Here is a 16,703-nt window from a genome sequence, read left to right on the forward strand (position 1 = left end):
TGGGAAAACGCGCCATTCTAAACAGCGCCCCTGGGAAAACGCGCCATTCTAAACAGCGCACCTGGGAAAACGCGCCATTCTAAACAGCGCACCTGGGAAAACGCGCCATTCTAAACAGCGCACCTGGGAAAACGCGCCATTCTAAACAGCGCACCTGGGAAAACGCGCCATTCTAAACAGCGCACCTGGGAAAACGCGCCATTCTAAACAGCGCACCTGGGAAAACGCGCCATTCTAAACAGCGCACCTGGGAAAACGCGCCATTCTAAACAGCGCACCTGTGAAAACACGCCATTCTAAACAGCGCACCCGGGAAAACATTCTAAACAGTGCACCTGGGAAAACAACATTCTAAACAGTGCACCTGATAGCGGTTCCATATGTGAAAGCGATGAAAGAGGGGGAATCTAAAGAGGCAAAAACTAGGATAGGTTGCTATTATGACTAGGATTCTGCCTTTGGCTTTCGGAGAACTAAATAAAAGTTGATATGAATACCAATAGAACAGGAGAGAAAGGGCATAGCGGTGGGTCCAATAGGGAAATAAATGGAAAGAAATGTAAAAATGGTATAATCACTCCTGTCTATAAAGAAATACACTTCAAAATACTTCACCAGAAAGCATGACTTAGCGAAAGAGCCAAAGAGAAATCGAGGAAGTTGCTGCGGAATGTTTCAAATCACAAGTTCTTAGGCCCATGCCTATTTGGGAAGCGTGTGTGGCAATAGGCCTAGCTGACTATTGAGTTACGGATGTCAGTGAAAAAGCATTTAACATGTGTGAAGATAATGTTTGAGTATAATTTAAAATGTTGAGACAAGAAGAAGGGGGGGGGGGATGTGGTGAAGATATAGGGGAGTCTAGAACGGCTCAGCTGCCTCCCACAAATTATTGAGCATCCATTGTTTCCTGTGAATTGTTTGCCCATTCTTATTTATTTATCATCAACTCTCCATCACGTGTCACCAGCAGTAAATGTACCATTAATCCCGGTCATTTGGTTATTTTAATATCTGTTAAATCATGCATTACAGTCATTTACCGTTCTCATTCTCGGAGTGGAAACGTTTGCAGAGTTCACAGCCTGCTACACTTGTAAGAAACAAGCTTTTCAATTTTTTCCATTGTCTTTTGTTTGGAGTGCTCCATGTGAGCAATGAGCAAGTATCTTGTTTCTCTGTCCTGATAACGTTGAGGGATCGAGCGCTTCAGGATGCATAGAGGTACCTGGTCTGCTGTGCAGAAATCTAGGAAAGCCTTTGTTATCCATTGAGAATAATAATATATTAAAAAACTGCAGTTCCTCGCAGCAAGCTATTTGAAAAATCTTTCCAACAATTCTGATAACCACCCATCCTCAGCGTAAAAGAGCAATGGAAGTTATAGGCCTACTGCTGCATTGGCCTATAGGCTATGAGTTCCATGCGCTCATTTCTTTAGCCGCTAATGGATCCTGCTGTATCAAGGTGTCCATATGGCAGAGGCAGGTTGGTTGACTTAACTTTTTATTCAGATTTTTATGCTTAACCACATGAATGATTTTCATAAACAAAAATGTTATTGAATTTAAACTATTCAACTAAAATGCACATAAGAAAATCATAACTGACCCGCAGAACGGTAGAAATGAATAAATTGTAGAACTTTAAACTCACACGCCGCCTATGAAGTCTTAAAATACTTGCCTCATAATATGAAATTTTAAAAAATCAAGTTTGAAACAATGAAGCGCTGACAGCCTGTTGCCTACACATGAATGGGAGGTGCGCTTCAATTACTAGTTGAGAAAAAAATGTTGCTCTTTTTAAAAATCATACACCAAAACTGTTTTTAACACTCGATTGCGTTTTAAATTGTTGCGCAACGGATTGGGCTTCTAAAAGCCCATGTTTACCTCCAGCAGCAGCTGAGGAGCTTCAGGGGAAAATCACACTTTTCATTTATTTTGAGCCGATTGCCGGCTAAAGGAAACCGGTGTTCCAACATACCTTTCTGTTTCTTCCGGATCTTCTCCACCAAGCCTCGTATCTGGACGTACTCCTCCCACTCTTTCCCTGGAGAAGGGGCAGCACTGCTGCATTCTAACGGGACATACATAAGTAACATAAGGCAATCACATTGGGGAAACAGGCCCTGACACTGATCAAGCCTAAGAACATTCCATGGACACAGAATCTCCATTGAAAATGCTTAGTCTTATGGGCCCCTTGTCAAAAGTAGTACACTATATATAGTATAGGTTGCAGGGTGCCATCCCGGCTACGTACTCTGTAAGAGCTCCGATATGAGGTTTATCATCTCTCTGGGGGAGACCACAGCCATGGCGCCTGTCCCCGACTTCTGAGTCTTCACTCGACTCTTCTTTCCCATAGTGCAGCTGGACAGAGAGTGGGATAGGGACTGGGTTGAGAGAGACAGACAGCACAAAGTCATTCACTCAACTAAAGCATATTCTTGGGAGAGAAGAAACATTACAAAAATCACTCATCTCTGTTAACCCAGAGGTAAAATTTTGTGTAATTTGGTCAGCTGCGCGATTCACTTCGGTGTTCATACATGTTAGAAACTGAAAGTAGTCACCCTCACAAAAGGAAAAGCTTGGCCAAAGTCCCCCCTTCCCCACCTGCCACCCCTTCCGGACCGTGTAGGCGCACTACAGACGAAGCAGTTTAGGCACCGCCTTCACCCAATCCTGACACGTCCAGATAACCAGTGACAAAAATAAAAATGTAAAAAATAAGCTGGATTTTCAGATCTCGGCAAATCCCATTTATCTCTCGGTCAACAAGCAGAGTCTGCCCACGGGAGATTACGAAATCACATTTCTAAATCAATTTTTTTTTAGTCCATGGTCATACTCACTAGTCGCCACTAAACAGAAGGAAAAAAAATAATTGAAACTAGGAGGGAAAGACTACCTAAACACGTCCAATATGAAATGTGCTTTCCCATAGGGCTGATAGGGTTGAAGTTATTTTTAATGGCACCTACATTCATTTTTATTAACTTTACTGTCATGTAGATAAGCTTTACCTAATAGCAGGAGTGTTTACTAATGGTTATAAACTGTGTGGTTCCTGCCCTGAATGCTGACAAAACATTTATTTTTATTTTATTTTGTATTTATTTTTATTTCACCTTTATTTAACCAGGTAGGCTAGTTGAGAACAAGTTCTCATTTGCAACTGCGACCTGGCCAAGATAAAGCATAGCAGTGTGAGCAGACAACACAGAGTTACACATGGAGTAAACAATTAACAAGTCAATAACACAGTAGAAAACAAAGGGGGAGTCTATATACAATGTGTGCAAAAGGCATGAGGAGGTAGGCGAATAATTACAATTTTGAAGATTAACACTGGAGTGCTAAATGATCAGATGGTCATGTACAGGTAGAGATATTGGTGTGCAAAAGAGCAGAAAAGTAAATAAATAAAAACAGTATGGGGATGAGGTAGGTGAAAATGGGTGGGCTATTTACCAATAGACTATGTACAGCTGCAGCGATCGGTTAGCTGATGTTTGAAGTTGGTGAGGGAGATAAGTCTCCAACTTCAGCGATTTTTGCAATTCGTTCCAGTCACAGGCAGCAGAGTACTGGAACGAAAGGCGGCCAAATGAGGTGTTGGCTTTGGGGATGATTGCTCTAATTACGTTGGTAACCAGTTTATAATAGCAGTAAGGCACTGCTAAAGGCTGTGTCCAGGCAATCTGCGATACGTCATGCCTAAGAACAGCCCTTAGCCGTGATATATTGGCCACATACCACACCCCCTCGTGCCTTATTGCTTCATTATAAGCAATTGTTCTGCTAACTGGTTTGTCTATTAAAACGGTCTACATCTCCTAATCTTTTTTTATTGAATAACCGAAACATACAATATACTTGCAGTGAAGCCGCTCAACAACTACATCACACCAGTCATCCAACAGACACCCACTCAGAGCGACACACAGAAGCATCTAGGGTCAATGCCCTGCTCAATGGCATGTTGACAGATCTCGCACCTGGCCAAAAAGCATGAACCCGAGCCCTCCAAGATACCCCCCACAGTTCCCCATTAGCTGTCCCTCAACCATTCGAGACCCCTCCCAGTCTCCCCCAAGAACAAAAAATACAATTAATTCCATTCCCCACCCCCAAGAACCCCCCAATAAAATGAACTAAAGAGAAAAAAGAAAACAATGCAAAAAAAACACAAAAAACAGAGGACATCAAGGACAACTAAAATCATTACAGCAATGCCAACTGTATATGTTTGTGTGCATGTCTGGCACTATTACATGTATGTGTGTGTTCTTGTATGCGTTTATTTGAATGAGTGTGTGTATATTCATGTCTACAAACACCTGCACGGCATGGCACCTGCCGGCATCAGCCTTCGTGTCATTCAAACATACTTTTTATTATGTTTAATTGTTTACTTTCATCTTTGACCATCATTCTTTCTCCCACACAGCAACTCCACTCCAATTCCACATCCCAACCCTCAGCTTCCCTCAGCCCATCCCACCTATCTCTGCTGGCCACCCTCTTCGGATTTCTACACAACATACATATTTCAACTATGCTGTCATGTCTAACGTACAATTTCAATCTACCTAATCTAATAGAATCCACAGTTTGCGAATTGAAGATTAATAATTTTACTACGAGTATTAGTAATTGACTGACACGGTCTTTAAAAAAAGAAAAATAACAATAATATTTAACTAGGCAATTCAGTTAAGAACAAATTCTTATTTACAATGACAGCCTACCGGGGAACAGTGGGTTAACTGCCTCGAACAAAGGCAGAACGACAGATTTTTAACTTGTCTGCTCGATCTGGTAACCTTCCAGTTACTAGTCCAATGCTCTAACCACTACTCTACCTGCCGCCCCGGTCTCTCCAGATCTCCTAACAGTACTATTTCTAGGGTCAATTTTAGATCAATGCTATGCATTTTCAGCCATTCCTGAACCTGAGACCAGAAACAGGATACCTGAGAGCAATACCAAAATAAATGGTCTATTGATTCTGTATCCTCACAACAAAATCTGCAGAGCTTTGATGATTTTATGAACCAAATTATCAACATTTTGTTGGTGGCAAGAATTCAATATAATAATTTTAGCTGAAAAGCATGTCTTCAAAGTCTTGAATCTTGCATTGTTTTATATATCAAACCATACACCCTGTACAATGGAATCGGTACATCAAAAATCTCTTCAACTAGTTTGCAATCTGTATGGCACAGTTGTCAACATCCTGGTCCTCAAATGAAGCTGGTATACTTTCCTATTTATGCTATTTTTATTTCTGCACCAGTTTTGATCCTTTATATTGGGCAGACAAACCAGTTCCCTACCTCCTCCCGCTGCCACATGCCTCCTCCATTTTTGGGGTAACACTGTAATCAATTGGTTGTACTCTTGGATTGAGCAGACCTTTCTGTACATTTCTGATAACTCCGTGAAGGACATAACTCTACTCTACCATTCCAGTTTACAAAGCCCTTTTCAAAAATCTTTCCCATAAATACAGGTATTTTATCAACCAGCACATTTGAGTTCAGCCATAATATTTGTTCTATCTTATCAGGGGGATGAAATTGAAGCCAGCTCCGCATTGCTTGTTTGAAAAAGGATCATTTTCAATTAATTGAAATTGCCATGTCTCAATCTGCAAAGGCAAAAAGGCCAATTTTAAACAATGGATGAGCTTTTCTTAGTAGTCTACTTGAGAACCATTTAGGGTTAAAGCAAAACTTTTGAATAAGTGAAGCTTTTAGAGAGAGGTTTAGTGATTTTATATTTAACAATCTCAACCCACCCAATTAATCTTCATAATATTGATAGGCACGCTTTATTTTGTCTGGTTTAGTGTCCCAGATAAAGCAAAATATTTTTTTGCTCATATGATTTGAAAAACAAAATCATCAGGAGTATGCAGCGCCATTAGTGAGTAAACTGAGATAAGATTAAGGAGTTAAATCAGGGCAATTTTTCCATAAATAGACAGGTATTTACCTCTCCACAGTTGCAGGATCTTGTCTATTTTTCACAAGTTCTCTACTGAAATTCATTGTGGAGAGCTTATTTATATATTTTGTGACATGAATACCAAGTATGTCTACTTTACCATCAGCCAATTTTATAGGTAAACTGCAGGGTAATGTAAAAGTTGTACTTTTTAAAGATCCAATATGTAATATTGTACACTTATCATAATTAACTTTTCTGTACTCTGGACTAAAACCTATCTTCAATGAGACATTGCAGGGATCTAGCTTGCGGACTTAATATAAAACAGGAGTCATCGGCATACATGGACACCTTTGGTTTTAAGCCTTGGATTTCTAAACCTCTAATGTTGTTATTGGATCTGATTTTAATATCTAGCATTTCGATGACCGTAACGAATAGATATGTTGACAGCGGACACCCTTGTTTAACTCATCTTGACAATTCAAAACTCTGAGAAGTAGCCGTTATTTACTATTTTACACCTGGGGTCACTATACATTATTTTTACCCATTTTATAAGAGAAACACCAAAATTGAAAAAAATCCACGCATTTATAAATAAAATCCAGTCTTACTTCATAAAATCCACTAGAAATACCAGGCCTAGCTTCTTAGATGTTTCATAATGTTCTATTATGTCTAGTAGTTATCGTATATTATCTCCAATTTATTGTCCATGTTAAAAAAAAAAAAAATGTCTGATCAGGATGATCAATACCTGGTAAAAAAAAAAAAAAAAAATCTGAGTGCTATGAATTTCGCTAGTATTTTTGCATTGAAGTGTAAGGGGCCTCCAGTTTTTTTAGATATAAATATCCAGTATATTTGCCATCTGGGTCTTGATTTAATAATGGAGAAATCAGACGTTTCTGCCGAGTACCTGACAGATTGTTTTAACTACTAAAAATAGTAGTCTTAACAATGGCGCTTTTAGCATATCAAAAAAGGCTTGATATACCTCTACTGTTATGCCATCAAGCCCTGGGATTTTTCCAGACTGAAAGGATTTAATTGCCTCAAAGTACTTCCTCTGTAATTTGGCATTCGCACTGACCTTTCTGTACATTTGTTAACTTTCCATTTTTTATATTACTTGGAAAACATTCCTTAACGTAATCGCCATTCAGTGGGAAAATGAGATGGAAAAGAGAACATCTGCCTAAAACATTTAGCTTCCCATTTTAAAAATATCATTCAGAGAATCATAGATAACTCAGTCTTCAGTAACGAGTTTCTACAAAATCTTTTTTTTAGCGTTCCTGTAATGGAGATTAAAGAAGAATGTGCATTTTTCTCCATTTTATTATTGATGAATATTGAATGACCTATGAAGGTACATTTAAACGTACCCCAAACAATAAGGGGATTTGCTGAACCTATATTATACTGGAAATATTTAGTTATAAATTATTATTTTTTAGTTAAAAATAAGTTGTCCTCCAGTAAACTTGGATTAAATTTCCAATATCCCCGGCCACATGGAAATTCTATAAGAGTAATGTGAAGGCCAATTAGATGATGATCCGATCGCATTCTGTCCCCTATTAAAACTGTTTTAACCTGATGCAAGAGAGAAAGAGACAAGGAAGTAGTCAACTAGCTTGATTAAGTCTCCATGTACTTCTCACTAGGTCTGGGTTTTTAAGTCTCCAAATATCCACTATTTCTAATGTGTCCATAATATTTGTGATTTCCTTAAGGTCACGGTGATTATAGTTTGTAGCGGGATTACCTTTACAGTTCATTGAGGTACTTAACCTCATGGCTAGGGGGCAGAATCTTCACTTCTGGATAAATAGCGTGCCCAATTTCAACTTCCTGCTACTCATGCCAAGAATATAAGATATGCATATTATTCATAGATTTGGATAGAAAACGCTCTGAAGTTTCTAAAACTGTTTGAATCATGTCTGAGTATAACAGAACTTATGTAGCAGAATTTATTTTTTTCCCCTCTCTGTTCCCTGAATTGTCTTTGCCAAGGGATATTTCATAGGAACTTGTTTTCAGTTCATACTGCTTCCACTAGATGTCACCAGTCTTTGGAATTTGGTTGAGGTTATTCCTTTGTGCAATGAAGAAGTATGCCAACTAGGAACTGAGGACACTTTTGTGAGTTGCGCAAGACGTGAAAAGCAGCGCTGGTTTGTTTTCTTTCCTGTATATAATATAGATTGCCCAATTTGATTGATTAACGTTTTAAAATACCTAAAGTTGTATTACAAAAGTAGTTTGAAATATTTTGGCAAAGTTTATAGGCAACTTTTGAAATATTTTGTAGTGACGCTGCGTTTTTTGTAAGCTGTTTTTTTCTGGATCAAACTCGCTTTATAAATGGACATTTTGGATATATATGGACGGAATTAATCGAACAGAAAGGACCAATTGTGATGTTTATGGGACATATTGGAGTGGCAACAAAATAAGCTTGTCAAAAGGTAATGCATATTTTATTTTATTTTTTCAGCGTTTTGTGTAGCGCCTGCAGGGTTGAAATATGCTAGCTCCTTTGTTCACTGCTGGTGCAGGCTATCAGATAATAGCTTCTTATGCTTTCGCCGAAAAGCATTTTTAAAATCTGACAAGTTGGCTGGATTCACAACGATTGTAGCTTTAATTGAGTATCTTACATGTGTGATTTAATGAAAGTTTGAATTTTATAGCATTTTATTTGAATCTGGCGCTCCCCATTTTCCCTGGTAATTGGCCAGTTGAGACATTTGCATCCCACCTATCCCTAAGAGGTTTTAATTAACCACGTAAAGACTGATCCTTTTTTATAATCTGCTAAACTGTTACAATTATAACTGGCTATACTTATTTCACCCCTTACCATAACTAGATACTATTCTCAGTCTAAATTGACCATTATTATTGCTTGTAAAGTTACTGCCATCAGAGGTATTGTGACGGTCAAAATTAGAGCTTTCAAATGTCTGATACTTAGAATTTAAGAAAGAGGTTCTAGCAATATTTGTTTTATTCCCTTGCCTGTTTGCCTGTGAGCCAATGCCACAGATGTTAGAAAATTGAGGCAAGATATTATGTGTGTAGTAAATCTGAGTAGGTTGATGTGCATGATATTGGATGTGATTTAATGAGTATGTACGATGTCTGTATAAGAGTAAGACCATAATATGTGCTGTCCAAATAAATACATGAATAACTCAAGTCAATTTACATGGTTGAGTGTCTGTGTGTAACATGTAGTGCGTATAGCCTTAATATTCATGATGATAATTGTAATCCATTTCGTATCACTGTCATAGTTGCATCTTAATTACCTTTAACATAATTGAAAAACACATCCCAGAATTTCCATAGCAATTGACGTTTCACATGATCATGAAAGAGACCTTGCATTACTCTAAAGATGGCTTCACTACAGTACAAATGTATTCCATACAATGGTTGTTGTTTTCCCTTGCTTGTAAACAAACTTGTAGACATATAAAGATAGACGAACAAGAAACATTATCAATAAATTATAAAACAGTTTGACAGAGAGAGGTGAGAGGAAAAGAGAAAGAGTGAGAGAATAGAGTGAGATCAGGTAGGTGTGTGTGTGTGTGTGTGTGTGTATGTATGTATGTATGTATGAGTCTATGTGTAAACGAGCATGTAATTGAGTACATGTGTGTTCATATCCACTTCATAGTGTTCAGATATTTTTACAATTCCCATACTTTATTTTTTTCGTAACCTGAAGTAGGTAGAATTTAGCACAGCCATGGTGTTATGGAACTGTCTCGGAATAGCTGTCCATCTATAAAGATTTGTCCACAATGAGAAAGGCACGCTTACCCTTCTCCCGCTGTTGCCTCTGTACCGGATACAGTCTCTTACGACGTTCGCTTATCTCTCTTGGAAATTGGTCATGGAGACCGAATTTTGTCCCTTTAAGCTCCCTTCCCCTGCTTTTGATCAGCTTCTTTTGTTGGTAGTGTTCAAATTCTGCGATGATCGGTTGGGGACCCTTGGTCTTGTCGCTGCGAGCTCAATGTCTGTGTACTCGGTGGAAAGCCACAGAGTACACAGATAGGAAGTTTCAAGGAGGATTGTATGAATTCTCTGATCGCGCCCTGGATGTGTCCGCAGAAATCCCTGAAAAAAATAGATTTTCACACATGCTACGACTTTGTATGTCTAGTATCATCCTGTTTTCCCTGAGTAGACAATCCATATTGGAATCATGGATTTTAACCATGGCTGTAAGTGCCTTGTTCTCGCCTTGGAGCGTGAGAATTTCACTCTGGCTAAACTCCAAACTCCCCCTCAGCCCTGCTACCTCCTCACACAACTTTTCTAGTGCAGCATGGATTCTAGCCAGAGCACTAGCCTCTACTTTAACGATAAGTAAATGCAGATGAAACTGTGTAATATAGTGTAAAGCTGTTGGTACTCATCGATTGCCCTCAGGATCTCCTTAGTATCCAGGTTGGCTCTTTACTGCAACCAGTTGTTTTACGAAAAGATAAATGAGTCTTTCCCACGACAACGACAGGTGTCTGTAGTACAGCCAGCTAGCACTTGCGGAATCCATGCAAAAAACATGTTTGGTACTCGTATTTAATTAATAGCGGTTTCATTTTAATCTCCTAATCTTTCCAAATGTTGTTTGATGCTCAAGCAGCTAATCCGCTAGATGCACATTTTCTTTGCATGCTAGTAAATAAATAAATATTTAAAAAAGGTTGGATGTGTGAATATTCATAAATTTTTCAACAGCAGTCAACAACATTGTTCTGGCTCTGAGGCCCATAATATGCTAATGTTGTGTCAAATGGATATTATGCCAATCGTATCCAGCCTGGCATAATTTGATACGGAATATTTTCTTCAAATGTAAATAGACTAACGCTGATAAATAGGCTATGGACATGAGTGTATGTTTCCATTTTAATAATTGTCAATTTCATCTTCATACTATAGCATAGCAGTCTCTCCCCTTCATTATTTCACTGTCCATTCATTATATTATAGCCTGCTGTCGGAAAGCCTATGGTAGGCCTAAGTTTAATACTTTAAGGAAAGGAGAAATATTTGCTTGTGTCTGACACACGCTGGTGGCTTTCATTGATGGGTCCTTTTGCCGGGGTGTGAGTTTGCTGATTCGCTCTATAGGCCTATATGTTAATTTAGAAAGTTTCCTAAAGTAGCCCGTCTGGACTCTCTCTCCTTAATAAGGATCAACCGGTGACTTAACCTTGTAAAAGGTCTATTTTCAGTAAAGGCACTTTCTCACCAAGTCCGTTATTTTAGTCTGAATAATTAAGAAGAGGAAAATGTATACAAGTGTGTCTCGTTTATGACGCAGTTCACACCAATTACGAAATATCCGGCAATTATTTATTCAGAACACGTTCGATTTTAGCATCTTTACGCATGCGAAAATAAGCTGTTTACCAATAGAAATTGTTATCTGGCACACAGCCACTGACAGGACTGTGGGTTCGTTGTGCGTGTTAATTAACACATCTCGCTCTGCCTGTTCTTTGCGTTTGCAATGAATCAGTGCAGCAATGTTTCAATTTAGCCAAAGTGATCACACCAGAGCTAGGCTACACGTTGCTCTTGCCAATGTAGCTATTTAATAGCCATTCAGAAAGCCAGGCGATCGTTCAATTATTCTCTCCTTGAATAGGCCGAGGTCTAATAGTTTTAATTGCCCGAAATAAGTTTCAAACTATATTGCTGTTCATTGTCTATACACTGAGTGTACCAAACATTAACTTTCCAGTACAGACTGACCAGGGGAAAGCTATTATCCCTTATTGATGTCACCTGCTAAATCCACTTTAAATCACTGTAGATGAAGGGAAGGAGACAGTTAAACTCTCTGGGATATGTGGGGCGGTAGCGTCCCACCTGGCCAAAAGAAAGTGAAAATACAGAGCGCCAAATTCAAATTAATTACTGTAAAAATCAAACTTTCATGAAATCACATGTAAGATACCAAATTAAAGCTACACTTGTTGTGAATCCAGCCAACATGTCAGATTTCAAAAAGGCTTTTCTGCGAAAGCAAACGATGCTATTATCTGAGGATAGCACCTCCGTAAACAAAGAGAAAAGCATATTTCAACCCTGCAGGCGCGACACAAAACGCAGAAATAAAAATATAATTCATGCCTTACCTTTGACGAGCTTCTTTTGTTGGCACTCCAATATGACCCATAAACATCACAAATGGTCCTTTTGTTCGATTAATTCAGTCAATATATCCAAAATGTCAATTTATTTGGCGCATTTGATCCAGAAAAACGCTGGTACCAACTCGCGCAACGTGACTACAAAATATCTCAAAAGTTACCTGTAAACTCTGCCAAAACATTTCAAACTACATTTGTAATACAACTTTAGGTATTTTTTTACGTAAATAATCTATAAAATTGAAGATGGGATGATCTGTGTTCAATACAGGAGGAGAACAAACTGTAGCTATCTTTCTGGTCACGTGCCTCTATCTAACAGTACACTTGAAGTGACCCTCGTTCTGAACAGGGCTACTTCATTACACAAAGGAAAAACCTCAACCAATTTCTAAAGACTGGTGACATCCAGTGGAAGCAGTAGGAACTGCAAGAAGGTCCCTTAGAAATGTGGATTCCCAATGAAAAGAGAGTGACCTGAAAAAAAAAATCTGAATGGTTTGTCCTCTGGGTTTTGCCTGCTAAATAAGTTGTTATACTCCCAGGCATGATTCAAACAGTTTTAGAAACTTCCGAGTGTTTTCTATCCAAATATACTAATAATATGCATATCTTATCTTCTGGGGATGAGTAGCAGGCAGTTGAATTTGGGCATGCATTTCATCCGGACGTGAAAATGCTGCCCCGTCACCAAGAAGTTAAAGAATCATTTTTAAGCCTTGAGACAATTGAGGCATGTATTGTGTGTGTGCCATTCAGACGGTGAATGGGCAAGACCAAATATTTAAGTGCCTTTGAACGGGTATGGTAAAAGGTCCCAGGTTTGAGTGTCTGAAGAAGTGCACGCTGCTGGATTTGTCACGCTCAACATTTTTCTGTGTGTATCAAGAATGTTCCATCACCCAAAGGATATCCAGCAAACTTGACACAACTGTATGAAGCATTGGAGTAAACATGGACCAGTCAACATGGGGGGAGGGGGGGGCTCGTTCAAGAACTAGAAAGAGGGGGAAGAGACAAGCTAGTGGAGATGCGTGATTTGTGCAAATGAACAGTGAAGAAGACAGAGAGATGTGCAAGTTGGAAATTAATATATTCATTAAACGCATCATTCGTATAACTTATATATTATAGGCCTGCTAATGTGAATCTGTGTGACCACGTGCTATAGGGAAAAAATATAAAAAATAATCCGCCAGATAAGGCTGCGTGCATGTGTTTCTACTGTCTAATGGTTGTCAATTTCATCTTCCAGCCCATCACAGCTGTCTCTATACATCCCCTTAAAACTTTCCTTATCAATCTTTAGGACAGGCTACATTGATTTAGCATTATCCTATAATGTAGACTTTTTGATATCCTACAGAAGGGACTTAAGGTAAGGCTAAGGCAAGGTTTTTCATATGTTTTGGGGGAAAGACAAATGTGATTTGCTTATCTGTCTGAGTGAGATGTGCTGCAGGCGGCTTTGATCGATGGGTCCTTTTAGGTGGGTGTGTGAATGAGTTCACTAATTCTCTATGTCCATTCAGAAAGTTTCCTAAAATAAGCCTGTCTGGGCTGCATCTCTTTAGTCAGAAAAGAAACTAGCAGGGTCAGCATACAGTATGTGCGAGGAATGACGAATGACAAATTTCCTCTCTTATTAAAACGGGGCACAACTGAATGAAACGTGGCCAAGCTCCTTTTATGAATGCACCCATAGGATGCTTATCCTAATATTTTCAGTAGCATTATATTTTCCCAGTAGTATAGGATTTCTCTCATTACTGCGTCCTCTCCAGCCACTTTGAACAACATATTGCCACTGAGAATGACCGCAGCAGTGTTGGTGAAGTTATGCGAATTGTTTGGAAAGTGGAGGGAAAAGGCATCGTAATTGGTGTGAATGGTTAAGTGCGTAAAAATCTGAATCTGTACTTTTTTCCGGAATTCCTCTCCAATCTGACATTACTTAATTTGTATACTACACTAATATTTGAGATAATAATAAAATGCTACTATGATAACGAAGTGTATTGGTAGTGAAGTTGCAGAGAAAAGCCACGTGTTTCTTTTGAGTCCAACGGTTATTTTGAGTCAAACGGTTATGTGGTTGACCGTGTACATTAGCCTGGCCAATTACCGTAACCTCAAAATTCCAAGACCGTCACAGCCCTACTTTCCCATTGCAAAACGTTTCGCCACAGTGTACACTTATGAATAAAACTCAGGCAACAGTAAACATCCGAGCCTTAAATGTTTCACCTTTATATAACCAGGTAGGCAAGTTGAGAACAAGTTCTCATTTCCAATTGCAACCTGGCCAAGATAAAGCAAAGCAGTTTGACACATACAACAACAGAGTTACACATGGAGTAAAACAAACATATAGTCATTAATACAGTAGAAAATAAGTCTATATACAATGTGAGCAAGTGAGGTGAGATAAGGGAGGTAAAGGCAAAAAAAGCCATGGTGGCAAAGTAAATACAATATAGCAAGTAAAACACTGGAATGGTTGATTTGCAGAAGAATGTGCGAAGTAGAAAAATAAATAATGGGGTGCAAAGTAAAATAAATAAATACAGTAGGGGTAGAGGTAGTTGTTTGGGCTAAATTATAGATGGGCTATGTACAGGTACAGTAATTTGTAAGCTGCTCTGACAGCTGGTGCTTAAAGCTAGTGAGGGATATGTGTTTCCAGTTTCAAAGATTTTTGTAGTTTGTTCCAGTCATTGGCAGCAGAGAACTGGAAGGAGAGGCGGCCAAAGGTAGAATTGGTTTTGGGGGTGACCAGAGAGATATACCTGCTGGAGCACGTGCTACAGGTGGGTGCTGCTATGGCGACCAGCGAGCTGAGATAAGGGGGACTTTACCTAGCAGGGTCTTGTAGATTACCTGGAGCCAGTAGGTTTGGCGACGAGTATGAAGTGAGAGCCAGCCAATGAGAGCGTACTGGTCACAGTGGTGGGTAGTATATGGGGCTTTGGCGACAAAACGGATGGCACTGTGATAGGGCCGCTTCCAATTTATTGAGTAGGGTATTGGAGGCTATTTTGTAAATAACATCGCCAAAGTTGATGATCGGTAGGATGGTCGGTTTTACGAGGGTATGTTTAGCAGCATGAGTGAAGGATGCTTTGTTGCGAAATAGGAAGCCAATTCTAGATTTAACTTTGGATTGGAGATGTTTGATGGGAGTCTGGAAGGAGAGTTTACAGTCTAACCAGACACCTAGGAATTTTTTTAGTTGTCCACATATTCTAAGTCAGAACCGTCCAGAGTAGTGATGCTGGACGGGCGGGCAGGTGCAGGCAGCGATCGGTTGAAGAGCATGCATTTGGTTTTATTTGTATTTAAGAGCAGTTGGAGACCACGGAAGGAGAGTTGTATGGCATTTAAGCTCGTCTGGAGGGGTGTTAACACAGTGTCCAAAGACAGGCCAGAAGTATACAGAATGGTGTCGTCTGCGTAGAGGTGGTTCAGAGACTCACCAGCAGCAAGAGCGACATCATTGATGTATACAGAGAAGAGAGTCAGCACAAGAATTGAACCCTGTGGCACCCCTATAGAGACTGTCAAAGGCCTGGACAACAGGCCCTCTGATTTGACACACTGAACTCTATCGGAGAAGTTGTTGGTGAACCAGGCGAGGCAATCATTTCAGAAACCAAGGCTATCTAGTCTGCCGATGAGGATGTGGTGATTGACAGAGTCGAAAGCCTTGGCCAGGTCAATGAATACGGCTGCACAGTATTGTTTCTTATCGATGGCGGTTAAGATATCATTTAGTACCTTGAGCGTGGCTGAGGTGCATCCATGACCAGCTCTGAAACCAGATTGCATAGCGGAGAAGGTGAGGTGGGATTCAAAATGGTTGGTAATCTGTGTGTTGACTTGGCTTTCGAAGACCTTAGAAAGGCAGGGTAGGATAGATATAGGTCTGTAGCAGTTTGGGTCAAGAGTGTCCCCCCCCTTTGAAGAATCTCTTTGGGAATCTCAGACGACATGAAAGAGGTTGAACAGGCTAGCAATAGGGGTTGCAACAATTTCAGCAAATAATTTTAGATAGAAAGGGTCCATATTGTCTCGCCCGGCTGATTTGTACGGGGTCGAGATTTTGCAGCTCTTTCAGATCAGCTGACTGGATTTGGGAGAAGGGGAAATGGGGAAGGCTTGGGCGAGTTGCTGTGGGGGGTGCAGTGCTATTGACCGGGGTAGGGGTAGCCAGGTGGAAAGCATGGCCAGCCGTAGAAAAATGCTTATTGAAATTCTCAATTTTAGTGGGTTTATCGGTGGTGACAGTTTCCTATCCTCAGTGCAGTGGGCAGCTGGGAGGAGCTGTTCTTATTCTCCATGGACTTCAGTGTCCCAGAACTTTTTTGAATTTGTGTTGCAGGAAGCAAATTTCTGCTTGAAAAAGCTAGCCTTGGCTTTTCTAACTGCCTGTATATATTGGTTTCTAGCTTCCCTGAAAAGTTGCATATCACGGGTGCTGTTCGATGCTAATGCAGAACGCCATAGGATGTTTTTGAGTTGGTTAAGGGCAGTCAGGTCT

At 39.7% G+C, this 16,703-nt stretch overlaps 1 protein-coding gene across 4 annotated transcripts in view; it reads right to left on the reverse strand.

Moving 5' to 3' along the window:
* The window catches only part of setd3 (SET domain containing 3, actin histidine methyltransferase), a 64,730-nt gene that overhangs the window by 41,359 nt on the left and 6,668 nt on the right, over nucleotides 1-16,703 (reverse strand). For 2 of the 4 annotated variants that reach the window (XM_090211003.1, XM_021573911.3), the window contains exons 2-3: nucleotides 2,269-2,401; nucleotides 1,990-2,082 (exon numbers count right to left, since the gene is read on the reverse strand). In XM_090211003.1, the coding sequence (XP_090067129.1) occupies nucleotides 1,990-2,082; nucleotides 2,269-2,371 (196 nt within the window). In that variant the 5' untranslated portion in view covers nucleotides 2,372-2,401. The remainder of the gene's footprint in view (nucleotides 1-1,989; nucleotides 2,083-2,268; nucleotides 2,402-16,703) is intronic. The other 2 variants (XM_021573909.3, XM_036954643.2) reach the window with 1 other exon arrangement.

The sequence above is a fragment of the Oncorhynchus mykiss genome, chromosome 19 (assembly GCF_057628025.1).
Source record: "Oncorhynchus mykiss isolate SJ-2025 chromosome 19, ASM5762802v1, whole genome shotgun sequence".
Lineage (NCBI taxonomy): Eukaryota > Metazoa > Chordata > Actinopteri > Salmoniformes > Salmonidae > Oncorhynchus > Oncorhynchus mykiss.